The 24,184-nt window shown below is 53.0% G+C and overlaps 12 protein-coding genes across 12 annotated transcripts; 6 read left to right on the top strand and 6 right to left on the bottom strand.

Moving 5' to 3' along the window:
- Positions 1 to 892: 892 nt before the first annotated feature.
- Positions 893 to 2,107, top strand: NUU61_000309 (tellurite-resistance/dicarboxylate transporter family protein; the record flags this gene model as incomplete). Its single annotated transcript, XM_056650893.1, has 1 exon — positions 893 to 2,107. One exon carries the CDS (start codon positions 893 to 895, stop codon positions 2,105 to 2,107), a length of 1,215 nt encoding a protein of 404 aa, XP_056515743.1.
- Positions 2,108 to 4,064: 1,957 nt separating this feature from the next.
- On the bottom strand, positions 4,065 to 5,276 carry NUU61_000308 (RNA 3'-terminal phosphate cyclase-like protein; the record flags this gene model as incomplete). The annotated part of the gene is made up of 1 exon (XM_056650892.1): positions 4,065 to 5,276. The coding sequence occupies one exon, from the start codon at positions 5,274 to 5,276 to the stop codon at positions 4,065 to 4,067; it is 1,212 nt and encodes a 403-aa protein (XP_056515742.1).
- Positions 5,277 to 5,542: 266 nt separating this feature from the next.
- On the top strand, positions 5,543 to 6,212 carry NUU61_000307 (3-hydroxyanthranilate 3,4-dioxygenase; the record flags this gene model as incomplete). The annotated part of the gene is made up of 2 exons (XM_056650891.1): positions 5,543 to 5,545; positions 5,610 to 6,212. The coding sequence occupies 2 exons, from the start codon at positions 5,543 to 5,545 to the stop codon at positions 6,210 to 6,212; spliced, it is 606 nt and encodes a 201-aa protein (XP_056515741.1).
- A 500-nt stretch (positions 6,213 to 6,712) lies between these two features.
- NUU61_000306 (CAP-Gly domain containing linker protein BIK1) lies at positions 6,713 to 8,704 on the bottom strand (the record flags this gene model as incomplete). Its single annotated transcript, XM_056650890.1, has 1 exon — positions 6,713 to 8,704. One exon carries the CDS (start codon positions 8,702 to 8,704, stop codon positions 6,713 to 6,715), a length of 1,992 nt encoding a protein of 663 aa, XP_056515740.1.
- A 475-nt stretch (positions 8,705 to 9,179) lies between these two features.
- NUU61_000305 (putative serine/threonine protein kinase ENV7) lies at positions 9,180 to 10,649 on the top strand (the record flags this gene model as incomplete). The annotated part of the gene is made up of 3 exons (XM_056650889.1): positions 9,180 to 9,371; positions 9,437 to 10,046; positions 10,102 to 10,649. Coding segments are annotated over 3 exons (1,350 nt in total), but the record flags the coding sequence as incomplete, so codon positions are not given.
- Positions 10,650 to 10,933: 284 nt separating this feature from the next.
- On the top strand, positions 10,934 to 12,153 carry NUU61_000304 (putative oxidoreductase, short-chain dehydrogenase/reductase family; the record flags this gene model as incomplete). The annotated part of the gene is made up of 3 exons (XM_056650888.1): positions 10,934 to 11,012; positions 11,083 to 11,667; positions 11,723 to 12,153. 3 exons carry the CDS (start codon positions 10,934 to 10,936, stop codon positions 12,151 to 12,153), a joined length of 1,095 nt encoding a protein of 364 aa, XP_056515738.1.
- A 385-nt stretch (positions 12,154 to 12,538) lies between these two features.
- Positions 12,539 to 14,689, top strand: NUU61_000303 (putative MFS transporter; the record flags this gene model as incomplete). The annotated part of the gene is made up of 10 exons (XM_056650887.1): positions 12,539 to 12,729; positions 12,807 to 12,876; positions 12,948 to 13,085; positions 13,134 to 13,150; positions 13,215 to 13,317; positions 13,370 to 13,812; positions 13,862 to 13,948; positions 14,006 to 14,059; positions 14,117 to 14,446; positions 14,506 to 14,689. The coding sequence occupies 10 exons, from the start codon at positions 12,539 to 12,541 to the stop codon at positions 14,687 to 14,689; spliced, it is 1,617 nt and encodes a 538-aa protein (XP_056515737.1).
- Positions 14,690 to 14,969: 280 nt separating this feature from the next.
- Positions 14,970 to 15,621, bottom strand: NUU61_000302 (Xylosidase/arabinosidase; the record flags this gene model as incomplete). Its single annotated transcript, XM_056650886.1, has 2 exons — positions 14,970 to 15,448; positions 15,474 to 15,621. The coding sequence occupies 2 exons, from the start codon at positions 15,619 to 15,621 to the stop codon at positions 14,970 to 14,972; spliced, it is 627 nt and encodes a 208-aa protein (XP_056515736.1).
- A 335-nt stretch (positions 15,622 to 15,956) lies between these two features.
- Positions 15,957 to 16,508, bottom strand: NUU61_000301 (uncharacterized protein; the record flags this gene model as incomplete). The annotated part of the gene is made up of 1 exon (XM_056650885.1): positions 15,957 to 16,508. One exon carries the CDS (start codon positions 16,506 to 16,508, stop codon positions 15,957 to 15,959), a length of 552 nt encoding a protein of 183 aa, XP_056515735.1.
- Positions 16,509 to 16,810: 302 nt separating this feature from the next.
- On the bottom strand, positions 16,811 to 19,068 carry NUU61_000300 (oligopeptidase family protein; the record flags this gene model as incomplete). The annotated part of the gene is made up of 2 exons (XM_056650884.1): positions 16,811 to 18,944; positions 19,037 to 19,068. 2 exons carry the CDS (start codon positions 19,066 to 19,068, stop codon positions 16,811 to 16,813), a joined length of 2,166 nt encoding a protein of 721 aa, XP_056515734.1.
- A 708-nt stretch (positions 19,069 to 19,776) lies between these two features.
- On the top strand, positions 19,777 to 20,562 carry NUU61_000299 (ureidoglycolate hydrolase; the record flags this gene model as incomplete). Its single annotated transcript, XM_056650883.1, has 1 exon — positions 19,777 to 20,562. One exon carries the CDS (start codon positions 19,777 to 19,779, stop codon positions 20,560 to 20,562), a length of 786 nt encoding a protein of 261 aa, XP_056515733.1.
- A 178-nt stretch (positions 20,563 to 20,740) lies between these two features.
- Positions 20,741 to 23,897, bottom strand: NUU61_000298 (mismatch repair ATPase MSH1; the record flags this gene model as incomplete). Its single annotated transcript, XM_056650882.1, has 3 exons — positions 20,741 to 22,509; positions 22,563 to 23,487; positions 23,541 to 23,897. 3 exons carry the CDS (start codon positions 23,895 to 23,897, stop codon positions 20,741 to 20,743), a joined length of 3,051 nt encoding a protein of 1,016 aa, XP_056515732.1.
- Positions 23,898 to 24,184: the final 287 nt, after the last annotated feature.

Genomic DNA, 24,184 nt, shown 5'->3' with positions numbered 1-24,184 from the left:
CCTGCGTTTTTGCACAGTCGGCCCGAGTAACGGTTTGGATACATAGACTTGAGTAAACTGAAAGCCGGTTCCAGGGTTTTCTGTTGTTCGCCATGCCATTGAGGTCACTCGTCTTGCTTCCAAGTTTCCTTCACCCCGGTCCCCTTTTCACTGTTAGCTTCATGGCGCAGCGACTCGCCATGAAGGTTCTTGGCAAGTTACGCAGTCCACTACCCCCCTTAGGCAGTGAAGTTTCTTTATGGCGCCGGATCGATCTTGATGCCCAGACTTCTGTGGATCATACTTCCGCCCCCCTGGACGATTGGGCAATATCCGCACCCCCCTGATGCAGTCGCGGATGGGATCCTGGTTGTGAGCCCGAAGACCTTGCCCGAGCCATTCTTGTCTTTTTCTTGGTTCTTTCCCGAAAATTATGGGCCCCCGATAACCTTGATGCCGCTGGTAGGCTGGTAGGTCCGTCGGGGAGGAAATGCTGGCGCCTCTGCGACAAGACGCTTGCTGGTCCTCGCTCCTGAGAAAGTATGAAAGTCTTGGGACTTCTTGGCCACGGATCCTGAAAACAAGCCGGCGATGGTTGTGAATCAATAGCTGATGGCTGCTCCTGATCGACCTCGTCCATGGATTCTTATATCCATGGCCTCTCGCTCCATTCCGACCTCCACTTTCATCCATTCTCAATCATCTACTTCTTCTCCTTCTACTTTAACCTCTTTTGATCTTCTTCACAGTCCTTTGGCTTTATTCTCTTTTTTATCTGTTTTCTAGCCAAGGGGTTCTGTTGTAACCCAGTCCTATACCGAAATACAAGTCATTCTCTTACCCTCCCCCCCCCCCTTTTTTTGTCTCAATTATCATATCTGGGCTATATACTACCTAGTGTGAATCCACAATCATGACCACTCCACAATTGCTAGGGGCTAACCCCAGCACCTATGAGCTCCCACCCCTCTCATCCCACTCGGGATCCCCTATCATGGAGGAGTTCGAGAAGCCCGAGAAGCCAGGCAAGCTGCGCTTCTGCCAGCGCCTCCGCCACTTCACCTGGGCCTGGTATACCTTGACCATGAGCACGGGTGGTCTGGCTCTGCTCATTGCCAGCCAGCCCAACCGCTTCAAGGGCCTCGATGAGATTGGCCTGGCTGTTTATTTGATCAACCTTGCCCTGTTTGCGCTGGTATGCTCTCTGATGGCTGCCCGGTTCATCATCCATGGCGGACTGGTCGCCTCCCTCCGCCATGACCGTGAGGGACTGTTCTTCCCTACGTTCTGGTTGTCCGTTGCCACCATGATCACCGGGCTGGAGCGCTACTTCGGCGACAATCCCGCACCGGCTTTCTCGACCACCCTGGAAGTACTCTTCTGGCTCTACTGTGTGTGCACCTTCGCCGTCGCCATCTTCCAATACTCCTTCGTCTTCTCCTCCCACACCTACCGTCTACAGTCCATGATGCCGTCCTGGATCCTGCCCGCCTTCCCCATCATGCTTAGCGGCACCATCGCTTCCGTCATCGCCGAACGACAGCCTGACCGGTCGGCCATCCCCATCGTCACCGCCGGCATGACATTCCAGGGTCTTGGGTTTTCTATCAGCTTCATGATGTATGCCCATTACATTGGACGACTGATGGAGTCTGGGCTGCCGAACCGTGAACACCGACCGGGTATGTTCATCTGCGTGGGCCCGCCGGCTTTCACGGCGCTGGCTTTGATCGGCATGGCCAAGGGACTTCCGGAGACGTTCAGCGTCATGGGCAGCGAAGACACCGTCAGTGATGGTCGCATGATTGAAATCCTTGCTCTTGCCGCCGGTGCCTTCCTGTGGGCTCTGAGTCTCTGGTTCTTCTGCATTGCGTTGATTGCTGTGATTCGCTCGCCGCCGACTGCCTTCCACCTCAGCTGGTGGGCCATGGTCTTCCCCAACACCGGGTTCACCATTGCGACCATCACACTGGCTAATGCTTTTGAGAGCACTGGCATCAAGGGTTTCGCATCCGCCATGTCCATTTGCATCATCTGCATGTGGCTCTTTGTCTTGGTCAGCCACGCCCGCGCCGTCATCCGCCAGGATATTATGTACCCGGGCAAGGATGAGGATGTGTCCGAGTAAACCGGACTATCCTCATTTCTCCCAGTCATTTTTGACATTCCATTCACTTGAACCCTCTTTTTCTCTCCACATAATCTTCCGCTCTTTTGACCCATTTATCTTTCTTTCCCAATCCTCTTTTTTTGACACTTTTGTTTCTGCCCCTTTGCGAAGGGTTATACTTTGATGACCTCCCCAAAAATGTGGTTGGATTTTCTTTTGACACGCGGCGTCCTGGCGTCTTTGAGATTTGAGCTTTTGATTGTTTTCCGCATCCTGTTGGCGTTGGGTTATCCCCTAGGGCCGTGATGCTCCGGTTCCTTGATTTTGACCTTCGCTTGCATATTAGAGTTGATAGACTTCATTTAGAGACATAGACGACTAAACGGTCTCATTGTTTCCAGCGATTGGTATGTTTTGATATAGTCGTTGTAGTCCTCTCTAGTGGCACGACTAGCCGGGCTTGGCATGGGACCGGTCACGAGATTCGTAAGCCCTACTTGAATCAACCGTCAGCAACTGATGGGAAGCCCTCCGGCAGTCAATGAACAAAAACAAACCAGTAGAGAAAGCAAGAAGAAAGGGGTAGGCCCATCCTGGCTTTATCCCCGCCATCGGCAACAGCACCGCGGAAGGTATGAGCCTGACGCTGGGGCTAAATCGCTAAAGAGTAAATGTCAAGACAGACCGTAAATAAAGGGCAAGTAAAAAGAAAAAAAATACAAACAAATGCAGAAAAAGAGAGCAGGCAAATGGTAAGGCGCGTCTTAGCTTCATCCCCAACCAGTCGAGACTGGAGGGAATTACTAGACCCCAAGCACCACGATGAGGTGCGCGCCTGTCGCTGGGGCTAAATCGCGAAAGAATAAATGACAGGATAAATCAGAAAATAAATGGCAAGTAAAAAGCAGCAGATCGAAACAAGAACATGCGAAGAAAAAAAAGCAGATAAAAAAAGCAGGTAAATGGCAAATAGATGGTGGAGCTCGTCTTGGCTTCACCCCCAACCAGCCGAAGCCGGGAGAGAATTACTAGACCCAGGCACCGCGATGAGGTACGAGCCCGTCGCCAGGGGTTGTCACTTGACAGAGAATTCCTCAAGTGAGGTAAAGGAAGGTGGTGAGGGTCTGGGAATATGAGTGACATGAGAGATACAAAGCCTTGAAAAGATACGATAGAGAACCAAAATACGACTGATTTAGATCAGCCAAGATGAGGTTCAGGATGATAGAACAGGGAAGGATGCAAGTCAAGATCTCCAGAAGGGTAGACACGATTTTAGGAATAGAGGGTGTGGGAGAGAAGCAAAGAGAGTGAAGTGGGCAGGGGGAAGGGGGGAGAAGGGAGTGGAAGAAGGGAAGTGAGAGATGGTGAGAGATGAAGTATTTATACTTGTTGATGTGGTAGACGCGTCGCTGCCTGCCTGTGAATGAATTGTTTGTCTTTCTGCCTCGAGACGCGGTAGAAGCCATGAATGACCTTTTCTGGAAATGAATTTACAGTATACAAAGAAGACAGCAACGGCATTACTGACAAAGAGTTAATACCTTGGAAAGAGCAAATGCATTTCGACCATTGTCCTATCTAAGGTGCCATCCCATATATCCCGAACGCCGCTGTACATGAAAATGGTGCATAAGAATCGACAAAAGCGAAAACGGGTATCATGATATTCGGAAGTCGAGGTGACAGCTCCATACAACCACGTGTCATATGGGGCCTTGGAGCAGTGGGCCTCGATTCTCAGCCACTGGGACCGAGAAGTGCCAGCTGAGTAGGCATTCCAGCCCCATGCCTGGCTTCGCCAACATTGGATGCTCCGGTGGAGAGAAATGAGAATGCCACCATGAATGAACTCAGGGTGGTTTTGCATGAGCAATCTCTTCCAATGCACCACGAGGGGGCCGGACAGAGAATATTGCATGTCAATGGGAGATGAAGCGGCAGATGTGTCAAGAGCTCTTGGAACGCTAGGACTTCACGCAACCTTTCTGCCGACGTTGCCGATTCCACGGCCCACCACGCTGACAATCACATCGCCATGCTCGTTCTCGCCCGCTGCATCCCGAAGACCCCAGCCAGGGGCGCCGAATTTGGCCAAGTCCCGGGCAAGCTGGATCAGATGCGGGTCAGCAATAACCTCGCGGCCAACCTGCAGACGGCCCACATCCTCCGAGCCCATGGTCATGAGAGTGAACATGGTTGCTGCAGCCGCGGGAGCCACACAGCCGCCCTTGGAAACGGCCTCGAGAAGCTGATATGCACATTGCCTCCCAGTATCTTCAGGCGCTTGACCACCAGTAGGTGGAGAAATCATGTCGGCTGAGTAGAGGCAGCCCGTGGAAGACTCAGCCACCAGCGACAGGCCAAATCCGATTCCGATCTTCTTCATTGCGGAGGGGTTGTTCTTCTCCGGGGCCGGCAACAGAGGGGCTGATGAGACGTCGGAGAATATGTAAGTATCCGGACTTAGCGGATTCAGGACCCCACGGGTCGTTTCGATCATGCGGGCGTTGTTCGAACCCGACACCCCAACCGAGTACGCAACACCACGAATCCGTTTGATGCGGCCAGGGTTCATCAGGTGCAGAGTCTTGGGAAGGCGCAACTGATGCCCAAAGACCAATTGCACTTCACCGCCACCTCCCTTACCATTGGGTCCGGGATTGGATCGCCTCAGGATCCGGAGCTCGATGTTGTTGAAAATGCCGAATTGATTGTACAGAGGGAGAATCGCGGTTCGGACACTGTCAACCGACATGTCCCCAGTTGGAGTTGCCGAGGTAATCACTCCAGGTCCTGTGAACAGAACCTTGAGGGGTGCTTTGGAGAAAGGTGCCAGCAGGCAGAGGGGAATGAGGTAGTAGCTGAGACCGCGATTGCAACTGGCTGGAAGTTCATGTGTGATAACGCCGCCACTCGCCCCGGAGCCGGCTGTGCTACCGGTGATCAGGCCTGGCTTATACACGAGGATGGTACCAGTGTACGAAATTTCCATCTGAGAGCCATTGGTGACGGCATCTAGAAGACGCAAGAAGGAAATTTCATGCGGTGCGAGACCGGGATTGGTGGGCGACGAGGAGCGGATTTGGGAGATCTGAACTGTGCGACCGGTCAACGTTGATACAACCAGGCGATACACCAAGTTATGATGCGAGGTGAATCGCAGGGGAGGCTGTGAGGTGGCCATGGTGGTGTGTCGGTCTTGAACGATTATCGCGTTGCGGCGAAAAAGAAAAATCGGCGGGACCAAGTTGACCCGGCCCGACATCGGGTTAACTCCGGCCATCGCTGCTATCTCCGCGATCATCGACTTTCTACTGTCGAAATACTCGATTCCCCATGCTCCGCTCATCCACTAACATTTCTGCTTGTTCTCTCATAGTCATTGCATTTCCTGGCTAAATCAGACATCTCTGGGTGCAAGATGCTCCCCCCAGCTCTCAATATTCCAAAATGGTATTTTTGCAATCTTTCTGAGGTTCCCCGATGCCCCTCATCCCGATGATTCATCGCGGACCAGAAGATCGAGCAGAGGAATGAAATCGAATCAAAGACTCACCCCTGCTATGAATTTAGGCTTGAGGCCAACTCCCACCTTCTACAGCCACCCGTCAACAACTACTGTGTCTACCATCCATCTTCCGCAGCCACAGCTGGGTACACGGTCATGATCGTCGGCGGGCCCAATGCCCGGACGGACTACCACATCAACACGACCCCAGAGTTTTTCTACCAGTACCGGGGATCAATGCTTCTCAAGACGGTAGATCTGTCGACAACGCCGCCCAGTTTTCAAGACATTCCCATCCACGAAGGGTCGCTGTTCTTGCTCCCAGCGAACACGCCACATTCGCCCGTGCGGTTCAAGGATACAGTCGGTGTGGTGATGGAGCAGCCGCGGGCCAAAGATGCGGTGGATATCATGCGGTGGTACTGCAAGGGTTGCGGGGAAGTGATCTGGCAGAAGGAGTTTGTGTGTGTGGATCTGGGCACGCAGGTCAAGGCGGTGGTCGAGGAGTTCGGTGCCGACGAAACCAAGCGGCGATGCAAGGCTTGCGGGGTGGTTGCAGAGACACGATACCCGGAAGGAGAGATCGTGCAGCCGCCCACCTATCCTGAGTGAGCCCCTCCAAAGCAAGGACGTAAAAAAGGCATTGTCAACTGTATTTTCTATGGATGTGTATTACGAGTGACGAAATCAACATTCTTGACATGTTTGGGGGGTATGTGATTAGATTTTAGACTACCTAGAGTATCTGGTCCGGGTAGGGACAGGATATGACACGGTCCTCAGACCCGAATGCTGGCCCAGCCCGATGCAAAAAGAAAGAAGTTACCGACCCAGAAGGAAAGAATAAAAGAAGGGGAGAAAGGGGTCAGATACAAGACATGAGAGGGAATTGAACAAGTCCTCAAAGAAGAAGAAAAAGAGAATGGTATCAACACAAGCCAGAACGAATGGAGAGCCAAAATGATAGAAAGTAATACAACGGGGAAAAGAAAGCACGTATATCAGTGCTTCAGGTTGGGCCTCACGCAAAAGGGCAGTGGGAGAAATCAACAAAAAAATGTACTAGAAAAGAGTCAAAGCATCTGGCTGCCATCGCATATATCCACACCACATTATTCATCAAAAGGGCAGTCGATGCTCTCATGGCCGTCTCGCTCGCAAAGGGCGCACCATTTGGACTCGTCAATGACTCCCGATGCTTTTCCGGCAGTAGGACCCGTAGATGAGTTCAGTCCACCAATGCCCTTGAGTCCTTCAAGGACAACATCACGGCCCGTCTTCTGAGAAGGAGTACTCTCATGGGGACCAGATGTTTCAGTCGGGTGATCGGTAGCCGGAGGTTCGGCCGCAGGCTTGTCAGTCTTTGGAGCCTTCTTCGGTTCGGAGGCATCCTTTTGGTTTGAGCCAAACATGCTGACACAGTTCAGGATATCATGGCCGCTCGTTTCGCAGATCTCGCACCACTGTCCATCATCATCCGAGGAACGCTCGGATTCAGGCATGCTTTCCAGCCGGAGGTGGGAAGAGTTGGACGCGCCGCGGTGATGCTGGCGAGCTTCGTGCGAGGGCGCGTCATGCCAGTCAGTCGGGACCACCGTCCGATCGGAGAGACGATGGATTTGATTGGCGTCGTTGGCAGGGTTGGAGATTTTCCCTGCAGAGTTGGTGGGTTTGTGCTGCTTGGACGGCGAAAGTGTGACCGTGGAGCTGCGATTGCGTCCACCGGTGCCGAATTGGAACTCTTGCAACTGGCGTTCAAGCTCCTCGATCCGGGAATCTTTGCGTTCGGCGGCCCCTTCAGCCTCATGGAGTTGTTGCTCCAGCTGGCTGAGCTGCTCCGGATTGTCAGGCCCTGAGCCATTGCTGAGACTGGCGGCATTGGGGTTGCCGTGGCTCAGAGAATGGATGATGGCCTTTAGGCCCCGAATCTCATCGTCTTTTTGGTCAAGCTCATTGGAATTGCGAGGCCCGTCTGACCCTACCTGGGCGTTTTTCAGAGCGGCAGCCGAATCATCGCGCTCCTTCTTCAGCTCGAGTTTGGTCCTCTCGACCTCGCCACGGAGGAACTCGACTTCGGCCCGTGCTTCTGCTTCGCCTCGTCTGGCGTCTTCGAGTCCCTCCTCCAACTCCGAGACCAGCTCTTCTAACTGCTTGAGCTGCTGGGCAACAACCTCCACATCCTCGCCCCGATCTTGCAGTTCTTTGTTTTGCTGCATAAGCTCGTCGAGCCGCTGCTCATAGACGCGCTCGGTCTCAGAGGCCGCAATCTCCAAGGTGTCCAGGGTGCTTCGGAAATCTGCCCGGTGGCCGTCAAACTCGGCTGTCAATTGGATGATCCGCTCATTTCGTTCCCGCAGCTGTGTCCGAATCGACAGGGCATCCGAGCCTTCAAGTTCCTCCAAGGTCTTTTGGAAGTCGCCCAACGTCTTAGCTTGCTCATCCAGCTGCTTGTCACGGTCCAGGAGTTGTTTCTCAAGACTTTTGATTTGATCCTTGAGTTCCTGTGTGTCTGATAATGTGGCAGATTGCGGCAAATCCGACGGTCTACCATATGACGAGACGTCATCGTCCACACTCAAACGCGATGGGGGTCGGTCCGAGAAGCGGGATGGGGCCTTGACGGGGCTTCGCGTAAATCCATTGCTCGTCTTGGATGCTGCCGAAGGTGTACGCAATCCGCTGAGACTCAGCTTCGGAGGGGCGGCGCGAGGGGACTCGGGTCGGGGGAGCGACGGCCGGCGGACTCGTGGCCGTGGCATCGAGGGACTGGGCCCGACTGACTTGCTAAAATTGACGGGAGCAGCACGCGCGGGCGTTGTAGGAGCAGCAAACGTCCCTGATCCGGTGGAAGTCGACCGCCGCGTGACATATTTACTGTTGTTCATGGGCACGAAAATGCCCGAGCCGGCGACCGATGTGCTGAAATACTTTCGTCCATCCACGTCACCGTTATTCTTCCCTCGAGGCGCATGCTCGGAGCTGAGTTCGATGCCTGCAAAGCGCCCTGGCTTGCCTGCGACCGTTCCCAAGTATTTCACCGTCCCATGCATCCCACCGGGGACGTTTACCAGGTCTCCGACCTGGACTTCGTCGAGGGGCGCCATCGGAAGGGGAGGGCGATATTTTGCGACGAAAATCCCGTGAGTTCAGCACGTCCAAGTGAAGGAGCGTATGAGAAACCCTTCGGCAAAAGGTGTAAAGGATCAGGAGAAATGCAGGTGGAGTTCGTGGCCCAAGATCATCGCGGATCAGGCGAGAAAATGAGGTCAGAGACCCAACGAAGCTGGGGTGTCCCAGACGAATAAATAAAAAATCGCAGATCGCGTATGTACAAGCAGCACAGAACGAAAACAAGAAATGACAAGAAGAAAACAATCCCAAGTCCTCGAGGGGTGCTTGGGAAAGGGGGAACAACAAATAACAACCGGTGGATGCGCTCCACTCGGCGTCACCCATTGACCCGGTCGACCTCCATTGCTTCTGCATAGTCCTCCTTACCTTTGCGCTGCATCTCCAAGACACCTCTCTTTTTGTTGTTCTTAAGGCGCGGCGATCTTTTCTTCTTGTCTTCTTGGCAGGACAGCCTTGCGCACGTCTTACCTGTCCACTCCGCCACTCGTGACATCTCGACGCAACCCTGCGACAAGCACCATGGCTCAGTATTTCTTCGATCTGCTTTACAATTTTACCGATTGCATGTGCTGTTTCCCCAGCACTCCGCAATTGAAGATCAAAAACCGGAGTTTTAAACTCTTGCGCCTGTTGGGCGAGGTATGGGCGTCTGGCTGCGATCCCATCTACGTGGCCCCCGAGCTGACACCGTCGACTCCCTACAGGGTGGTTTCTCCTACGTTTATTTAGTTCAGGACAAGAACACCTCGGAATTATTCGCTCTGAAGAAGATTCGCTGCCCCTTCGGCCAGGAATCCGTGTCGCAAGCCCTAAAAGAAGTCGAAGCGTACAGCTTGTTTACCGCACACGATAACATCATCCATTCCATCGACCACTGTGTCTCCACAGAATCCGGATCCAAATTTCGATCTGATGGAGGCGATGCCGGTTCGAAAACTGTCTATATTCTGCTGCCCTACTACCAGCGAGGGAATCTCCAGGATGCCATCAACGCCAACCTGGTCAACCACACTCGATTCCCTGAAAAACGGCTGATGGTGCTGATGCTTGGGGTCGCCCAAGCCCTCCAGTCTATGCACCAATATCGTGTCAAGAGTGGCGCGGCGTCCACCCGGCAGGCGAAAGCGGTTCGCAGAGAGGGCGACGAGGCCGACGCCGAAAGGTCGATGCAGATGAAACCTAAACGACGCGCTAGCCATGGCGTGGACGAGGACGAGGAGAACGAACCCTTGATGGATGACGAGGTCACGCGCAGCCAGGAGGGTGTCCACGATGGTGGCCTGCGGCCCTATGCGCACCGCGATGTGAAGCCCGGTAAGTTTTTACGAACGAATAACAGCATGTCGAGTTCTAATTTCCTGGGGCTTAGGCAACATCATGATCGATGATGACGGTCAAACGCCTATCTTGATGGATCTCGGGTCTCTGGCGCCGAGCCCAATCGCGGTTACCTCGCGCTCACTTGCCTTGGCTGTCCAAGATACTGCGGCAGAGCACAGCACCATGCCGTATCGGGCACCGGAACTGTTTGACGTGAAGACTGGGTCCATTATTGATACCAAAGTGGACGTCTGGTCGCTGGGCTGCACACTGTATGCCTGTCTGGTCGGCAAGAGCCCGTTCGAGGCGCGCAGTGAAGAGACCGGTGGCAGCCTGAGCATGTGTGTACTTGGCGGCGACTGGAGATTTCCCGACGACAAGCCCGGTGCTGGCAAGGGCAAAGGCAAAGTGGGACCTGAGAACGGAGAGGCATCCAAGAGCGAGGGTTCGGTCAGTGATCTCGCCAAGAACGTTGTTCGCAAGTGTCTCCAAGTCGAGCCCGCGGAGCGTCCTGATATCGATGAACTCATCCAAATCATCAAGGATACCATCAAGGAGTTGCCCAACGACGATGACATTGCGGGTGCATCTCACTGAAGGGCATATTTTTGAAACTGAATGTTTTGTCAAGTACTCGGCAGGCTCCGCTGGACTCGGTGAAATTGTACTGTATAGATTGAATTATAGCATCGTGATGGGGCTAATTGGTGTATTTGTTATTATCTCAATACTTTTACCCGCACGTTCAGGGCGTGTGGACTGTTTACAAGATTGTGCCTGGTAAGATCCGTGGCTGCTCATCATGACGAAACCCATGGACTCGGGGCGGTTTTCGCCAGCATGGCCTGCCTCACATTTGCTAACAATCAGACCAATGCACCATGAGCGACCTCTTCAAAAGCGACTCGGTGGGGACGGGCGTGGTGGAAATGTTTCCTGCGCGGGTGAAGCATAAAACCTGTGAGACGAGTTGTCCTTTCTTTTCAGGCTCTCCTCGATGTCTGCATCTAATCACCCGGTCCCATCTCAGTTCTTCTAGCCGGCCTCGTCCGTGGAGATCTAGCTGCGACCACCGCCGACGCGCTCGCACACGGCGGTGCTGGTGCCATCATCTTCACGGGCTACTCTCAGCCCGAGTTGCAGCCCGTTATTGATCACATCAACCGCAAGCACCCCAAAGTGAAGATCATTTTTATCACCGCAGATACTGGGAGCTTGGCCTCCATCCAAGAGGCCGCGGCAATCGTCAAAAAACTGACCGTGCCCATTGACGGCATCATCGGGTTCCCAACGGTGATGGCTGCACCATGGGAGACCACGGCGGACGGGATCGAGTCTCAGTTCCAGAGGAATTATCTGTGCCATTTCTTGCTGGTCAATCTGTTGCTGCCGACCATGTCTCCCGAATCCCGCGTGGTTCTAATCACGACCAGCATCCGGCGAGAGGCACTCGCTCCCAACTGGGAGGATGTTGATAAGACATCGGAGAGCGAGGAGGCTTATCATCCTTTGGATGGATATGCGCAGTCGATGTTTGCCAATATCCTGTTCGTCAAGTTGCTTGCGAGAGTGGGTGCGGATCGGTCGATTGCTGCATTTTCTGCAAATCCCGGGAGTATGTTTTCAATTCTCTTCTCTGAGGTTATAAAGTAGTGCTCATCGTTCTTCAGATACCAAGACCAATGTGCAGACCCATGTCTCTCCCGAGGAGGTCTCCTCCTGGTTGCAGCGGAAGAAAGAAGGTATGTTTGAGACCTTACCATCGATATATCCCAGGGATTATAAACCAGGATCTGACGGAGCCTCGCATTCAAAGCTGGCCAGGATCTGCCCATCCTCCTGCAGCAAGCACCCAAATCCCTGGCGCAGAGCAGTGCGACCATTCTTCGTGGATTGCTGGACCCGATACTCGAAGGTGAGAGGCCTACGCGACCAGCATATCCACAAAACTTATCGCCATTCCTCAGATCAGTCCGGTGCTTTTCTCGACAACTGCCAAGTGCTCTCCTTGCCCCATCTTGACTTTCCCGAGGGCGAAGACAGTGCCAAGGTGTTGTGGACATGCAGCGAAGAGCTGGTTCGGGCATATTTGGAAGCATAGAACAGGCACCCAAGCAGATTAGAATCTCCACATTCCTTGCCGCTCAGGCCTCCCTCTCCAACCCGTAAACACTCAACCTTCCGTCCAGCTTGAACCGAGTGGAGATTTTGCGGGGAATTGACTTCTTCTCTACAATCAGTTAGCTCTGGTGGAGCTTATCTCGCCCCCACAGAAAAAATGAGCGTCTTGCGGAACTCATCCGCTGTTGATATGGTCTTCGCCCCCTGTCACTATCTTCTCCCGATAGCGGCCCACTTGATACTGGACCCCCTCAGTTGAAATAAAATCCCCGAGTCCTGGATCCTGTCTCTTTCTTTTTCTATTCCGTCTCTCGGCCCTCAATGCGCAGTATCGCAGTTCAACCCTGGACGACCTTTCACCCACTATGGCTATAGTGGATACTACCCAAGTTCCTGGCACTGTGGTGCTGGTCGATGTGGATCATGTCATGACCACCCAGCATGTGAACCAGGGAGATAGCGATATTGTGCTTATCCCGACGCCGTCCAGTGATCCAGATGATCCGCTGAATTGGAGTCGACGGCGGAAGCTACTATCGACGGTGTGCGTGAGTGCGTATGTATACCCATTCTACTGTTGAATCCAGGATCTCTGCCGATGGGATATTAACCGCCTGGGCTTTGTCTGTTCAGTTATACGTTAGTGACTGGCATTGCCTGCTCCGTTGTCTACTCGGTCCTTGTACCTCTGTCGGAACAATCTGTATGTGCTAGGCTATCTATGATATGAGATCGAATCTAGGACCGACAGACTAACCATCCTGCGTGTAACAGGGGGTGTCCGTCCATACGCTGAATGAGGGGACTGGCTATTTATTCCTCCTGGCTGGCTGGGGCCTGCTTTTCTGGCAGCCTTTTGCCATGCAGTTTGGCAAGCGTCTGACATATCTACTGTCTCTAGCGGGAGTACTGGTGAGTGTTCTTGGGACAATTTGACGATCAGCAACTAACGGGATGTAGGGAGCAACGATGTGGGGGTAAGAAAAGCACCCAGATCCTCTGGATGTTGAAGTACACGCTTGCTAATACCGTCATGGTCAGACCGTATGCCCATTCTGACGGCCAGTGGATTGCACGATGTGTTGTCGCAGGCTTCTTTACAGCGCCGGTGGAAGCGCTTCCAGAAATCACAGTCACGGATGTGGTAAGCTTCTGCGAAATAGCAACTCGGTTCAAGTTCCCACTAACACGATCAGTACTTCACTCACGAACGTGGCACATACCTGGGTCTTTACGCGTTTTTCCTCGCGGGCAGCAACTATCTCGCACCCATCATTTGCGGGTTCATTGCCCAGTACCAGGGCTGGCGCTGGGTGTTTTACTGGCCAAGCATCTTCGTGGCTGTGGCCATGATCTTCCTGTTTTTCTTCATGGAGGAGACCAACTACGTCCGGGGGCACGCGGAGCCTGCCAATGATAGCAACTCACCGAATATCAGCTCCCACGGCGAGGATCCTGAGAAAGCGGCAGCAGCCTCGACGCACCCTGGCCCAGCCACCGCATCCGGGGCAGTGTACACCAAGAAGTCCTATGTGAAGAAATTGTCTTTGCTTGGACCAAAGCAGACGCGCAACACCATGTTTCGACGGCTTTGGCAGACCCTGTACTACCTCTCATGGCCGGTCATTTTCTACGCTGGGTATGCGATTCGATTTCCCCATTTTTGAACCTAGCTAACCTCTTTGAAGCCTTTCTTACGGCACTTATCTTGTTCTATTCAATATCCTGAATGGAACAGCATCCGTCATCCTGGGATCGGCGCCGTATACGTTCGGGTGCGTTTAATGAAAGCGATAAATACCCAAGTATGGTAACATGCTAACAATATTTAGGTCCTCCATGGTAGGCCTCAGCTATGTGGCCTGTTGTCTAGGAGTGGCCATTGGGTAAGCCGCTTCCTCCCTTTATTATAATCACAATTTCCATCTAACCCTACGTCGCAGGTCTCTCTTCGCAGGCCGGTTCAGCGACTGGCTGACCGTCCGACTAGCGCGCCGCAACAACGGTGTCATGGAAGCAGAGCACCGACTCTGGCTATTTACCGCCTGTCTGATCCTCGTCCCGGGGTCTCTACTTCTGTGGGGAGTCGGCGCAGCCCACGAAGTACATTGGTTCGGATTGGTCGTGGCCATGTGCATGTTGGCATTCACCAACACGTGCGGCATCTCCCTGAGTGTCAACTACCTGGTCGACAGCTACCGGGAACTCAGTGGGGTTGCCATGGCCAGTGTGATGCTGGTTCGCAATACCATGTCTTTTGCCATCGGCTATGGGTGAGTTATTTCCCCATGCATTGCGTTGTCCCAAGTAAACAAGGGTTGACACAGAACAGGATTACCCCCTGGGTTGAAAACCTCGGCTACCAGAACTGCTTTATCTCGGCCGCCTTTATTGGCATGGCGTTCTCGAGTCTGTTCCTAGTAATGATCAAGTTCGGGAAGACCTTCCGCATGCGCTCGCGCGAGAAGTACTGGAAGATCGTGCAGGAGAACTGGGAAAATGGGATGGGTCATTAGATGAAAGATGGAATAATTCATATCTGAACAAGCACATCCAGCTAATAATTCTGCTCACGCAAGATGAATACCTCCCTCATCATCATACACAATCTCCCTCACTTTAACAGACCTCGAATGCTCCACGCCCCGCGAGAGCTCACAATCATGATAGAAGAGGTACCAGCGGCCCCGAAACTCAACAATAGAGTGATGCGTCGTCCACCCCAGCACAGGCTCCAGAATCCGTCCGCGGTACGTATACGGACCCCACAGCGAGGTCCCCGTCGCATAAACCAAGTCATGTGTCTCCCGTCGAGTACGATAAGTAGTAGAGACCTCGGTAGCCATGCAGCCATGCAGCCTCGAAAAACCGCCGTTCATGATTCTCTGCCGCGGTGGGCTTCCCTGTTTCCGGGGCCAGGATCTGGATTTCGCGAGCAGGGGAGACAAAGCCGCGCATATCGTCACTGAGCTGTGCTATGCGCGGACAAAGCGCCGGCACGCCGGGACCAGATGGTTCCTGGGGCCCGGACTGGGAGTCGTCGAAGATATAGCCATTTGCATCGGTCTTTTCTTTGTCGGAGTCCGCGGTGGGACGAACCCAGCACTGGAGCTGGCCACCCCAAAGACCCCCGAAATAGATGTATGCCTTCCCATCTGCTCCTTCTGATGTCTGCTCTCCGCCTGGTTTATTCACAAACACCGCCGGGTCGATACTGCAGCTCCCCGGGATATGATTCTCCTCTGGAACAAATGGTCCCACAGGTGTATCGGCAACTGCCCACGTCGATGCGGAAGATACCATTCTTGTCGCGGGCAGGGAAATAGAGGAAGTATTTCCCGCTCTTGGATGCCGCGTCGGGCGCCCAGAGCTGCTTGGAGACCCAGGGGATGTCCGAGGTGCGCAGAGCCACCCCGTAGTCTGTGACGAGTCCTCCCATGTGGTCCATGGAGAGGACGTTTCGAATGTGGGAGTTAGGGTTGACAAGTGAGTTGGAAGATGGCAAAGAGTGAGAATCACAAATACTCAATCGCCAAGAACAAGATATTGAGAGGTTGGGAAGTAGAGAAAACGGCCTTTATACTATTCTCGTCATACATCGACGTCTTTACCCGCCAGCTAAATGTAGCTGAGCCACGGCGTAACCTCCGTGTGGATGAAAAGGGAATTTGGGCTATACATTCAGTATCAAGGGTTTTCTCGTTGCAAATCAAAGAGAATAATTAACAGGTGATAATATACAAAGAATGACGACAAAGAATCGAAGACAAAGGGACTTGAGGATCAAGGATTCTTCCCGTCGAACCGTCGCTCGTTCCTGGCTCTCGCCAAAGCATCCTCCCACTGCTGTTCCATCCATTCCAACACAGAGGCAGTCTCAGTATCGGTTTGATCTGTATGACTGAAGGATCCATTGTCAATGACAGGTGTTTCACAGCCTCCGAGTCCGATGAATCGTCCGAACCGTCGTCGCTTTGTTTGTAGATCCACGTCTTGTTCCTCCGGCGTGCCAATCCATGGGGCAATCTGCATGGGATACCACAGAGTTGCGGGTACAAAAGGCCAGACCTGGTGGAAGTGGCAGGCGAGGCTATCGAGTTGAGTCGATGTGAGTAGGTGGTAAGCCAGAATGGTGACAGGGAAGTCGGGATGAGGGAGGCCGGTTGTGCTGGAAAAGAGTTGAGACAGAGGCGTCTCCAGATGGCGGATGACTGGCAAGAAAGAGGGATGGAAGCTCTGCGGATTTGCGCGCGGCTGTACTCCAAACGAGACTGGGGTGTTAAATGGAGCACAGCCCGAAGAGGGAGAGCAGGGCGACGAGGCGTCAGAGGACATAGTGGATTAATGGATGAAAAGACAATTTGTATATCTAGCTACTCCGAAATACTCGAGGAAATCAATCACTTATATACCCGAGATCCAAGGCATTGTTATATGAATGGCAATCATTCAGACAATGCCAGATATCGCCCAAAATAGCCCGTCAAAGCAAACTGACATTAGCCCAAGTTTCATCTTCCTTTGTTTCCAAGAAAAAGAAAACCCGTGGTCGTGCATATATCCTCCGTAGATGTTCATATCTTTCATATCCAATCAACCAAAAAATGCCAAATAGCAAATCAGTTAGCTGTCTGTCTCTAGACAGAAAGCTTGGCCGCCCCCGAAGAGAGATCGGGCTCTTCCGACACCGCAGGCAGATCGACATATTTGTTAATCCAATTCAGCACGGTGTGATGCCACAGCAGTGAGTTCTCAGGGTTCAGCACCCAGTGGTTCTCGTCGGGGAACGTGAGGAACGCACTTTCAATGCCCTTCAACTGTAGAACATTGAACGCAGAGAGTCCCTCGGCGATTGTCAACCGATAATCCTTTTCATTGTGGATGATGAGTTGAGGAGTCCGCCAATGCTCCGTGAACCGCGACGGGTCCCATTTCGCCCAATTGTCAGGAACCTTCCAGATCGGGCCCTTGAGGTCGTGGAGCGGAAAGTATTGCTCCTCACTGGCGAGCTGACCGGTCATGCTGAACACGCCGTCGTGCGTGACGAGCGCCTTGAACTTTCGTCCAAGAGGATGTCCTTGAATCCACATGGTCTGGTAGCCGCCATACGAAGCCCCCAGGGCAACGGCCCGTGAGGTATCCACGTAGTCCAAGTTCTGTTCGATGTATTCAAAGCCCTTGACGAGGTCAATGTACGGCTTTCCGCCCCACTCACCACGGATGGCATCAGTGAAGGGTTGTCCGTAGCCCGTGCTACCCGTGGGATTGGGCGTGATCACGACATAGCCCTGCTCTGCGAAAACGGCCGGGTTCCAGCGTGTGCTCCACTGATCATTCCAAGCGCCCTGGGGACCACCATGGATCAAGTAGGCAAGGGGATACTTCTCACCGGGCTTGAAGTGAGACGGCTTCACCACAAGTGCATGGACTGGGTGGTCCTCGGCGCCACGGAACCAAATCTCATCAACCTGAGTCGGTGCCAGGCCAAATACGGCTCCACCCCTGCTGCTCGAAGACACGACTTGCACATGATCGGGATGTGACGGGTCAATGATGGTCCACAGGCTGTTATCAACCAAGCTACTGCTGGAAACAAACAGCTTGGGAGAGTTCGCCGCTGCGGGAACCACATCATTGACGAAGCCGGTCCGAGTCAAGCGTTTGAGAGCGTCAGGCTTGACTTCTCTTGCGTTCTGGAGGGGAAGTTGGTATAAGATCCCGCGCCCAGTTTCCTCGACTTGAATCAACAAGGACTTATCGTCCTGGGCAAATGAGACAGCCGAGGGACTAAGGTTCCACAGACCTTCTCCATCGTCGCTTTTGAAGATCTCAATCATCTCGCCGTTCCAAGGATTTGGGACGTATAATATCCTGTTCTTGTCCGACTCGTAACCATCTTCTCGCATAGTTAAGAGCGCAATGGAGCTGCCATCTGACGAGAGGACGGGGGATGCCATGGCACCCTGAAGAGGGGCAACCTTGCAAACCTTCGCATCGGGTGCGCTCATGTTGGTCCACGAGGTCCATGAGAACATCGGAGAATAGTAGCAGGAGCACGAGGTGTGGGTCGCCGGGTTGAGTGAAGGATCCTTGGCAATGAAAACAATTGCGGACGGGCTGATATCAAAATCACCAGTGCCCCCAAAGGGCGGGATTGGTGACTCGACGCCCGTCAATCCTGAGACGGTGATGAGATTTGTGATTCCCGACAGGGAGAACTTGCCAGCCTGACGGCGAGTCGGTGACAGCGGCGTTTTCTCCAAAAGACCATAAAAGATGGAATTCTTCTGCGGTTCGACATAAGAGTCCCAATGTCTGACAAACAGCGAGGTATATAGCTTGCCGGAGGTATGAGGCTTTTTTACATCGTGCGGGTTAAACAGGGATCCATCTGGGTTAGCCTTCCCGCTCACGGCAAAGCCAAGTTTGCCGGGCTCGATAACGGTGAGTTTCAAGTCTGAGACTGGTCCGGGAACAGTGCCCGCAGTGTATGTCTTATCCGCCTCGCGTGCATGACCAATAATGAAACTAGTGTTCCCGTTGGCCTTGGTCTTCAGCCAAACCAGCTGGTCGCTGTTATCCAGCCACTGGGGGTTGTTGGCGCCGGGATCATTGGTAATGAGGGCAGATCGACCGGAATCGATATCAATTACACGGATCTCGTTGGTCTTCGCATGGGACTCGAAAGAGTAAGAGGTTTGCGTGTAAACCGCAAGGGTGCCCGCCGCATTCGGGACAGCCGAGGACCGCCTGGGCGCACCAATCAAGACCCTGGAGTGGTCAGTAAGCTGTTCAAAAAGAATAGAAGCATTCTATGTAGCGATAATTTGAGGAAAAGGAACAAAAGAAACAACAAAGCATACTCGGGCGTGAACTTCATGGGACGGATCGCCATTTCACCTCGTAGCTCAGATAAGATTAGCGGGAGCTCCCCAAGGGTCGACTCGTGAGGGGATGGATTGATTGGAAGGGAAGTCAGCAGGAGAATAAAATAGATCAGAACCAAAGGAGACCAAAAGAACCAAAAATAGTTGAAGATAGGTGAAAATAAGTAAAAGGAAGAATGAGGAAGAGGAAGAGGAAGAGGAAGAGAGGAAGCAGACGTTCGCAAGGGAGCAACGTGATCGTGCGGGGTGGAGAAGTCGATTGCATCCACCAAAGGGCTGTCTATACTATGTAGTTAGTATATTAGTATATTAGTATATAAATACTTTCTTGTTATATTTTGAATGACATCTTTAGGAGCAATTGTTTATTTCCCAGTCTCTAGTTTATTCTCTGTTTATCGAGAAAAGGACTGGTTTATGTGAGCTTGGGAGTAGACATCACTGACAATACAGCAGACTGCCTCGTTTACCAAGGGAAATAAAAAGAGAAGACAAGGGGAGCTATAAAACGCCATGAAATTATCAAGGAGTCCGGTATAGTCGCCTTGTCGGCCCCGGCCGTACGGCGATAAGAGATACATATCTTGCGCGGAGGCCACCGAGTCCCCACTTCTTCATATACCCCAAAGTCCCCAGTCCCCCGGCCCTTTGAACCATTGAGCTTCTCTGGACAACCGACAGCTGGCGAGTTTCTATTCAACACTAAACATCACACCATGGCACCCATCCTCACATCAAATCCATCAGTAACGCTCAACCCCGAGCCACTGACTCCCGAGAACTTCGCACCCTTCGGCACCGCCATCTCCTCACCTCTCCCCCGCGATCTCAATGTCGCCCCCCAGCCATCGTCACTACCATCGCACAATCCCGCGCCGGTACTCACCAACCAAAACTCCGCCTTGAAATACAGTCCGATCTCCCCACTCCTCGACCGCTACACCAATGCCTGTCCGAGCGGGAAAGCGTCCGAAGCGCGGATGACCATGTTCTGCTGCTTTCCGCGCCAATTGCGCACCGTCACCCCCGGGCAGCAACCCAACAAAGAGGTCTTTGACGTGCGCATCCTCGAGCGCCACCCATTCACGAACCAAACATTCATCCCCATCGATCTATCGAGTCACTCCAAAGTGGGCGACCGGGAAGACGAACCCATTTACCTGGTAGTAGTCGCGCCTACACGAAAGGGGGAAACGGCGACAGCGAAGAACGAGGCTGGTGAAACGGTCACTATTCACGACCCGCCGGATTTGCACAATGTCAAGGCCTTCATTGCGCATGGCGGCCAGGCGGTTACCTACGGCGTGGGCACGTGGCATGCGCCCATGGTCGTGTTGGGGCGTCGGCGCGTTGACTTTGTCGTGGTACAGTTTGTGAATGGCGTCGGTGATGAGGATTGCCAGGAGGCGGCGTTTGACGAGGGTATTGTGGTGGACTTGGGCCACAATGGTCAGCATGGACGGAAGGAGAAAGGCCCCAAGCTGTGGACGGCTAAGCTTTAACGAAATAAATTAAGCTGCGAAATGGCCATTTGGAGCTGAAACAACACCCAGTCGAGAGAAAAACCCGACTGATGAACTCACAGAAAACGAGAATGTGATATTGAACAACTATCACGTGGTATCATGAACAAAAGAAACCCGACAATGTACATACAGATCAAACAAATACAAGTATATATTACAAACCACTGGACCCGCTGTCGAGCCGCTCAGGAGATGACTCAGATTGAACCTCGCCTGCAACAGGACGGGGTGGCAGCTCGCCGCTTATCTCCTGGCGGGCACGCATAGCCAGTTCCAGTGTCTCTTTGGGTAGACCGGCTAACTGGGCGACCTTCAAAGCGTGGGATTGACGATTGACGCCCTTCCGTAGTCGATGGACGAAGGAGAAGGAGCCTGAAGCAGTCTCCTTGACATCAGTGCAATATCTCGCCAGGCTCTCAAAATGCTGCGTCATGTCTGCGAGAGCATGGAAATGGGTTGCAAACAGCGTGCGACTCTGATTGCGATAATGTAAATGATGCAGACACGCAAAGCTAACGGCGGACCCGTCTTCAGGGGTAGTTCCCCGGCCCACTTCGTCCATGATCACAAATGAGCGCGGAGTGGCTTGCTTGAGAATGGCAGCGGTTTCCAGCATCTCCACCATGAACGTCGACTGATCCCGGAAGAGATCGTCCGCCGCGCCGATACGGCTGAAGATCTGATCAACAATGCCAATCTCAGCATACGCGGCAGGGACAAACGATCCAACCTGGGCGAGGATCGTGATTAACGCGTTCTGTCGTAGGAAGGTACTTTTGCCGGCCATGTTGGGGCCGGTAATGAGCCAGATGCGCTCTAGATCCCCGAGAAAACAGTCGTTGCTCACAAATGAGCGGCCCTGCTCCTCGAGGCCCAGCTTCACGGTTGGATGCCTTCCACCCACGATCTTGTGGCAGGTTCCCTCGTTGAGGATTGGCCGGACCATTCGCTGTTCCTGAGCCAGAATGGCAAATGAACATGCAACATCTAGCTCATCCATGACGGCTGCATTGCGGCGAATTTTGACCAGGTTCATGATGACTTCGCGGCGGAGACGCTCAAAGATACTTTGCTCCTCTTGACGAATCTGGACCTTGACATGGTCCATTCGCATTCCTAACTCCGTCCATGCCGGAAGGTAGAATGACCGAGTGGATTTGGTAGAAGAGACATTTCTCGTCACGCCTAAATCCTCCATCGATTGCTGGGATACTTTCGCCCCCTTCACGTGGCAAATATGGCCCAAGCCTGGAGTCCATTTGAGGTTCAGGGCCGAAGATCCAACGAAATCGCGTAGCCTTTGGGTCAAAGCGGTCTTTTCATCAAACAGTCGCTCCAGCTCCACATGGAGCGCATCCAAGTTTTCGCTGGCGTCGCGTCTCATGATCCAATTATCAACTGGGCCCGATTCCACAACTGTGGTGGCAGCGCGGTCACCGATCTTCACTTTGGCTTTTCTAGGCAATGCTTCGAATTCGTTCGAGCTGCCTTCATTCAGGGTGACTTCTTGTGCCAGATTGGCTGCCTCGGCAGCCGTGCTATCTTCAATCCGTTGTTTTTGCAACAAGCCCTCTTCATCAATGGCCGCAAGAATTTTGTCCGCCAGTGCAGTAGGTCCCTCAAGGTGAAGCCGTGAGACCATGGAGTTGACACTGCGTTGGGCATTGGAAGAATCAACAGCCTCCAGTCTCTTGTGATTCACCAGGACTTGTCTGATGTCCTTGGAGGCTTCGATAGCCCGGGAAAGGCATATTAAGTCATCCGGGTCTCCTTTCCCCAGGGCAAACTTCTGGACCAGACGCTGAGCATCGTAGCTGCGCTTCAACAAATGGACTACACTGTCACGGAGATTCTCGTTGTCGATGAAAACCGAGACGAGATCAAGTCGCTCATTGATAATTTGCAAGGTCGTTGATGGACAGGCTGGGTCATTGATGTCAGCCAGGCACTAGAAAGAAAAAAAGATCTTAACACACTAAGACGGTCTCGTAGAAGACGCGCACCGCTCTTGGTGCAGGTTCTTCGGACAGCGTGGAGCAGGCTGCCTTTCCCAAATCCGTCTCGCGCAGTTTCCAAGATCTCAAGACCACTCAGACTATTCCGATCGATACTCATGGATTCCTGGAGGTGTCTTCGGCGCGGAGGTTGGAGTCTCAGGTTCGACCCTTGTAACTGTACCCGAATGTACGCAAGCAGACTGTATCCAGCGGCCACTTCCTCGTCTGTAAAAGACGTGCGGACATCCTCCGGGACGGGGGATTCAAGTATTGTGCCCCATTGAGACATGGGCTCGATGGTCTCGGGAAACCGAAAGAATGTGACGAGACGATGGTCATGTCCAACCAACAGCTGCAATTCCTGCCCAACGAGATCCCGAACATTCTGGTCCACAAGAATTTCACGAGCTCTAATCCTGGCAATTGCCGAGGGAAGCATTTGGGCCGTGGTGAGCTGGGTGAAGAAGTCACCTGTTGAGAGGTCCAGCCAAGACAACCCTACATGCTGGGGCACGGAGGACAGTACGTGTTGATGCGACGATTCAGCATTGGTGTGCTGCTTCAAGTGCTCTTCCAGTGCGGAAACGTCTAGATGGATGGCCAGCAGAAAATTGTTCTCAGAGGGATCGATGAATTTCTCGTCAATCAATGTTCCGGGTGTGATGATCCTGGCCACCTTTCGATCGAAGAGAAGACCCCCTGTGCGTGTTTTGTCCTCCGTATGGTTGGCAAACTCCTCGCTAATAGCCACATACTTGTTAAGGTCTTGAACAAGGGTCTTGAGGAATCGATCGAGCTGGAAGAAGGGGAAGCCGGCCATAGGAACGGGTCCGGCACTGGTCTTCTTGGCGGCAAGTTTCAAACCGAGCAACGGCGCCAGCTCCTCTGCTTGTTCGAAGTATAACTAAAGGTATTATTAGCTTGTTAGCTCTGGCTATCTAGTGTCTGCCCTCTTACCTCGTAGAAGCCCCCGACTCGTGTCAAAACGACACAATTCTGGAATTTCAGCATGTTGTTCCGGTGCCCTTGAACCACCGTCGGGTACTGAGGAGCATCGTCCTCCCCATCATCGTATGCCTCTAGCTTCAGGACTCCTTGAGGGAGGTCTTTTAATTTCATCGTCGCCTGGGATTTGGCGCCTCTGCGTAGCTCGACTTGCGAGACTGCCAGCGACGCACGTGGCCGCATCCGAGTACGACGCACATGGTGGCAGATGGTTCGATGGACATGATAGCGATGAGACGGGAGTCTTAAGGTTAGCACCGCTGAACGTAAGACCGGTGTCACTAGCGACAAGTGACCATGGAGTCGCATTGTTGCGGGCAACATTGTCTGGGGAACGGCAGAACGCCAAAGCTCCCCTCCTTCCGCCTTCGCCACCGAAAATCTTCCCGAGCTGCTCTCCTTGGCGTTTCTCGTCTTCAACCACCCTGGCTTGCCATTCTCTTTCACCAAATCAGCTCGCTTGCGATAGGAGGATGAGCCAGGTTTGTGAGACCTCTTGACTTCCTCCAATCGCTGACTTCTTGCCTCGGCGCTGACCCTTGAGGTCCGCGACTCTGGTCGCATCCAACTCTTTTTTTGTCGCTTTCTTGATTCCA

The sequence above is a fragment of the Penicillium alfredii genome (genome assembly GCF_028826965.1).
Source record: "Penicillium alfredii strain IBT 34128 chromosome Unknown utg000001l_segment0_segment0, whole genome shotgun sequence".
Lineage (NCBI taxonomy): Eukaryota > Fungi > Ascomycota > Eurotiomycetes > Eurotiales > Aspergillaceae > Penicillium > Penicillium alfredii.
Note: the sequence above shows the minus strand (reverse complement) of the source record. Positions and strands in the feature narration are given on the sequence as shown.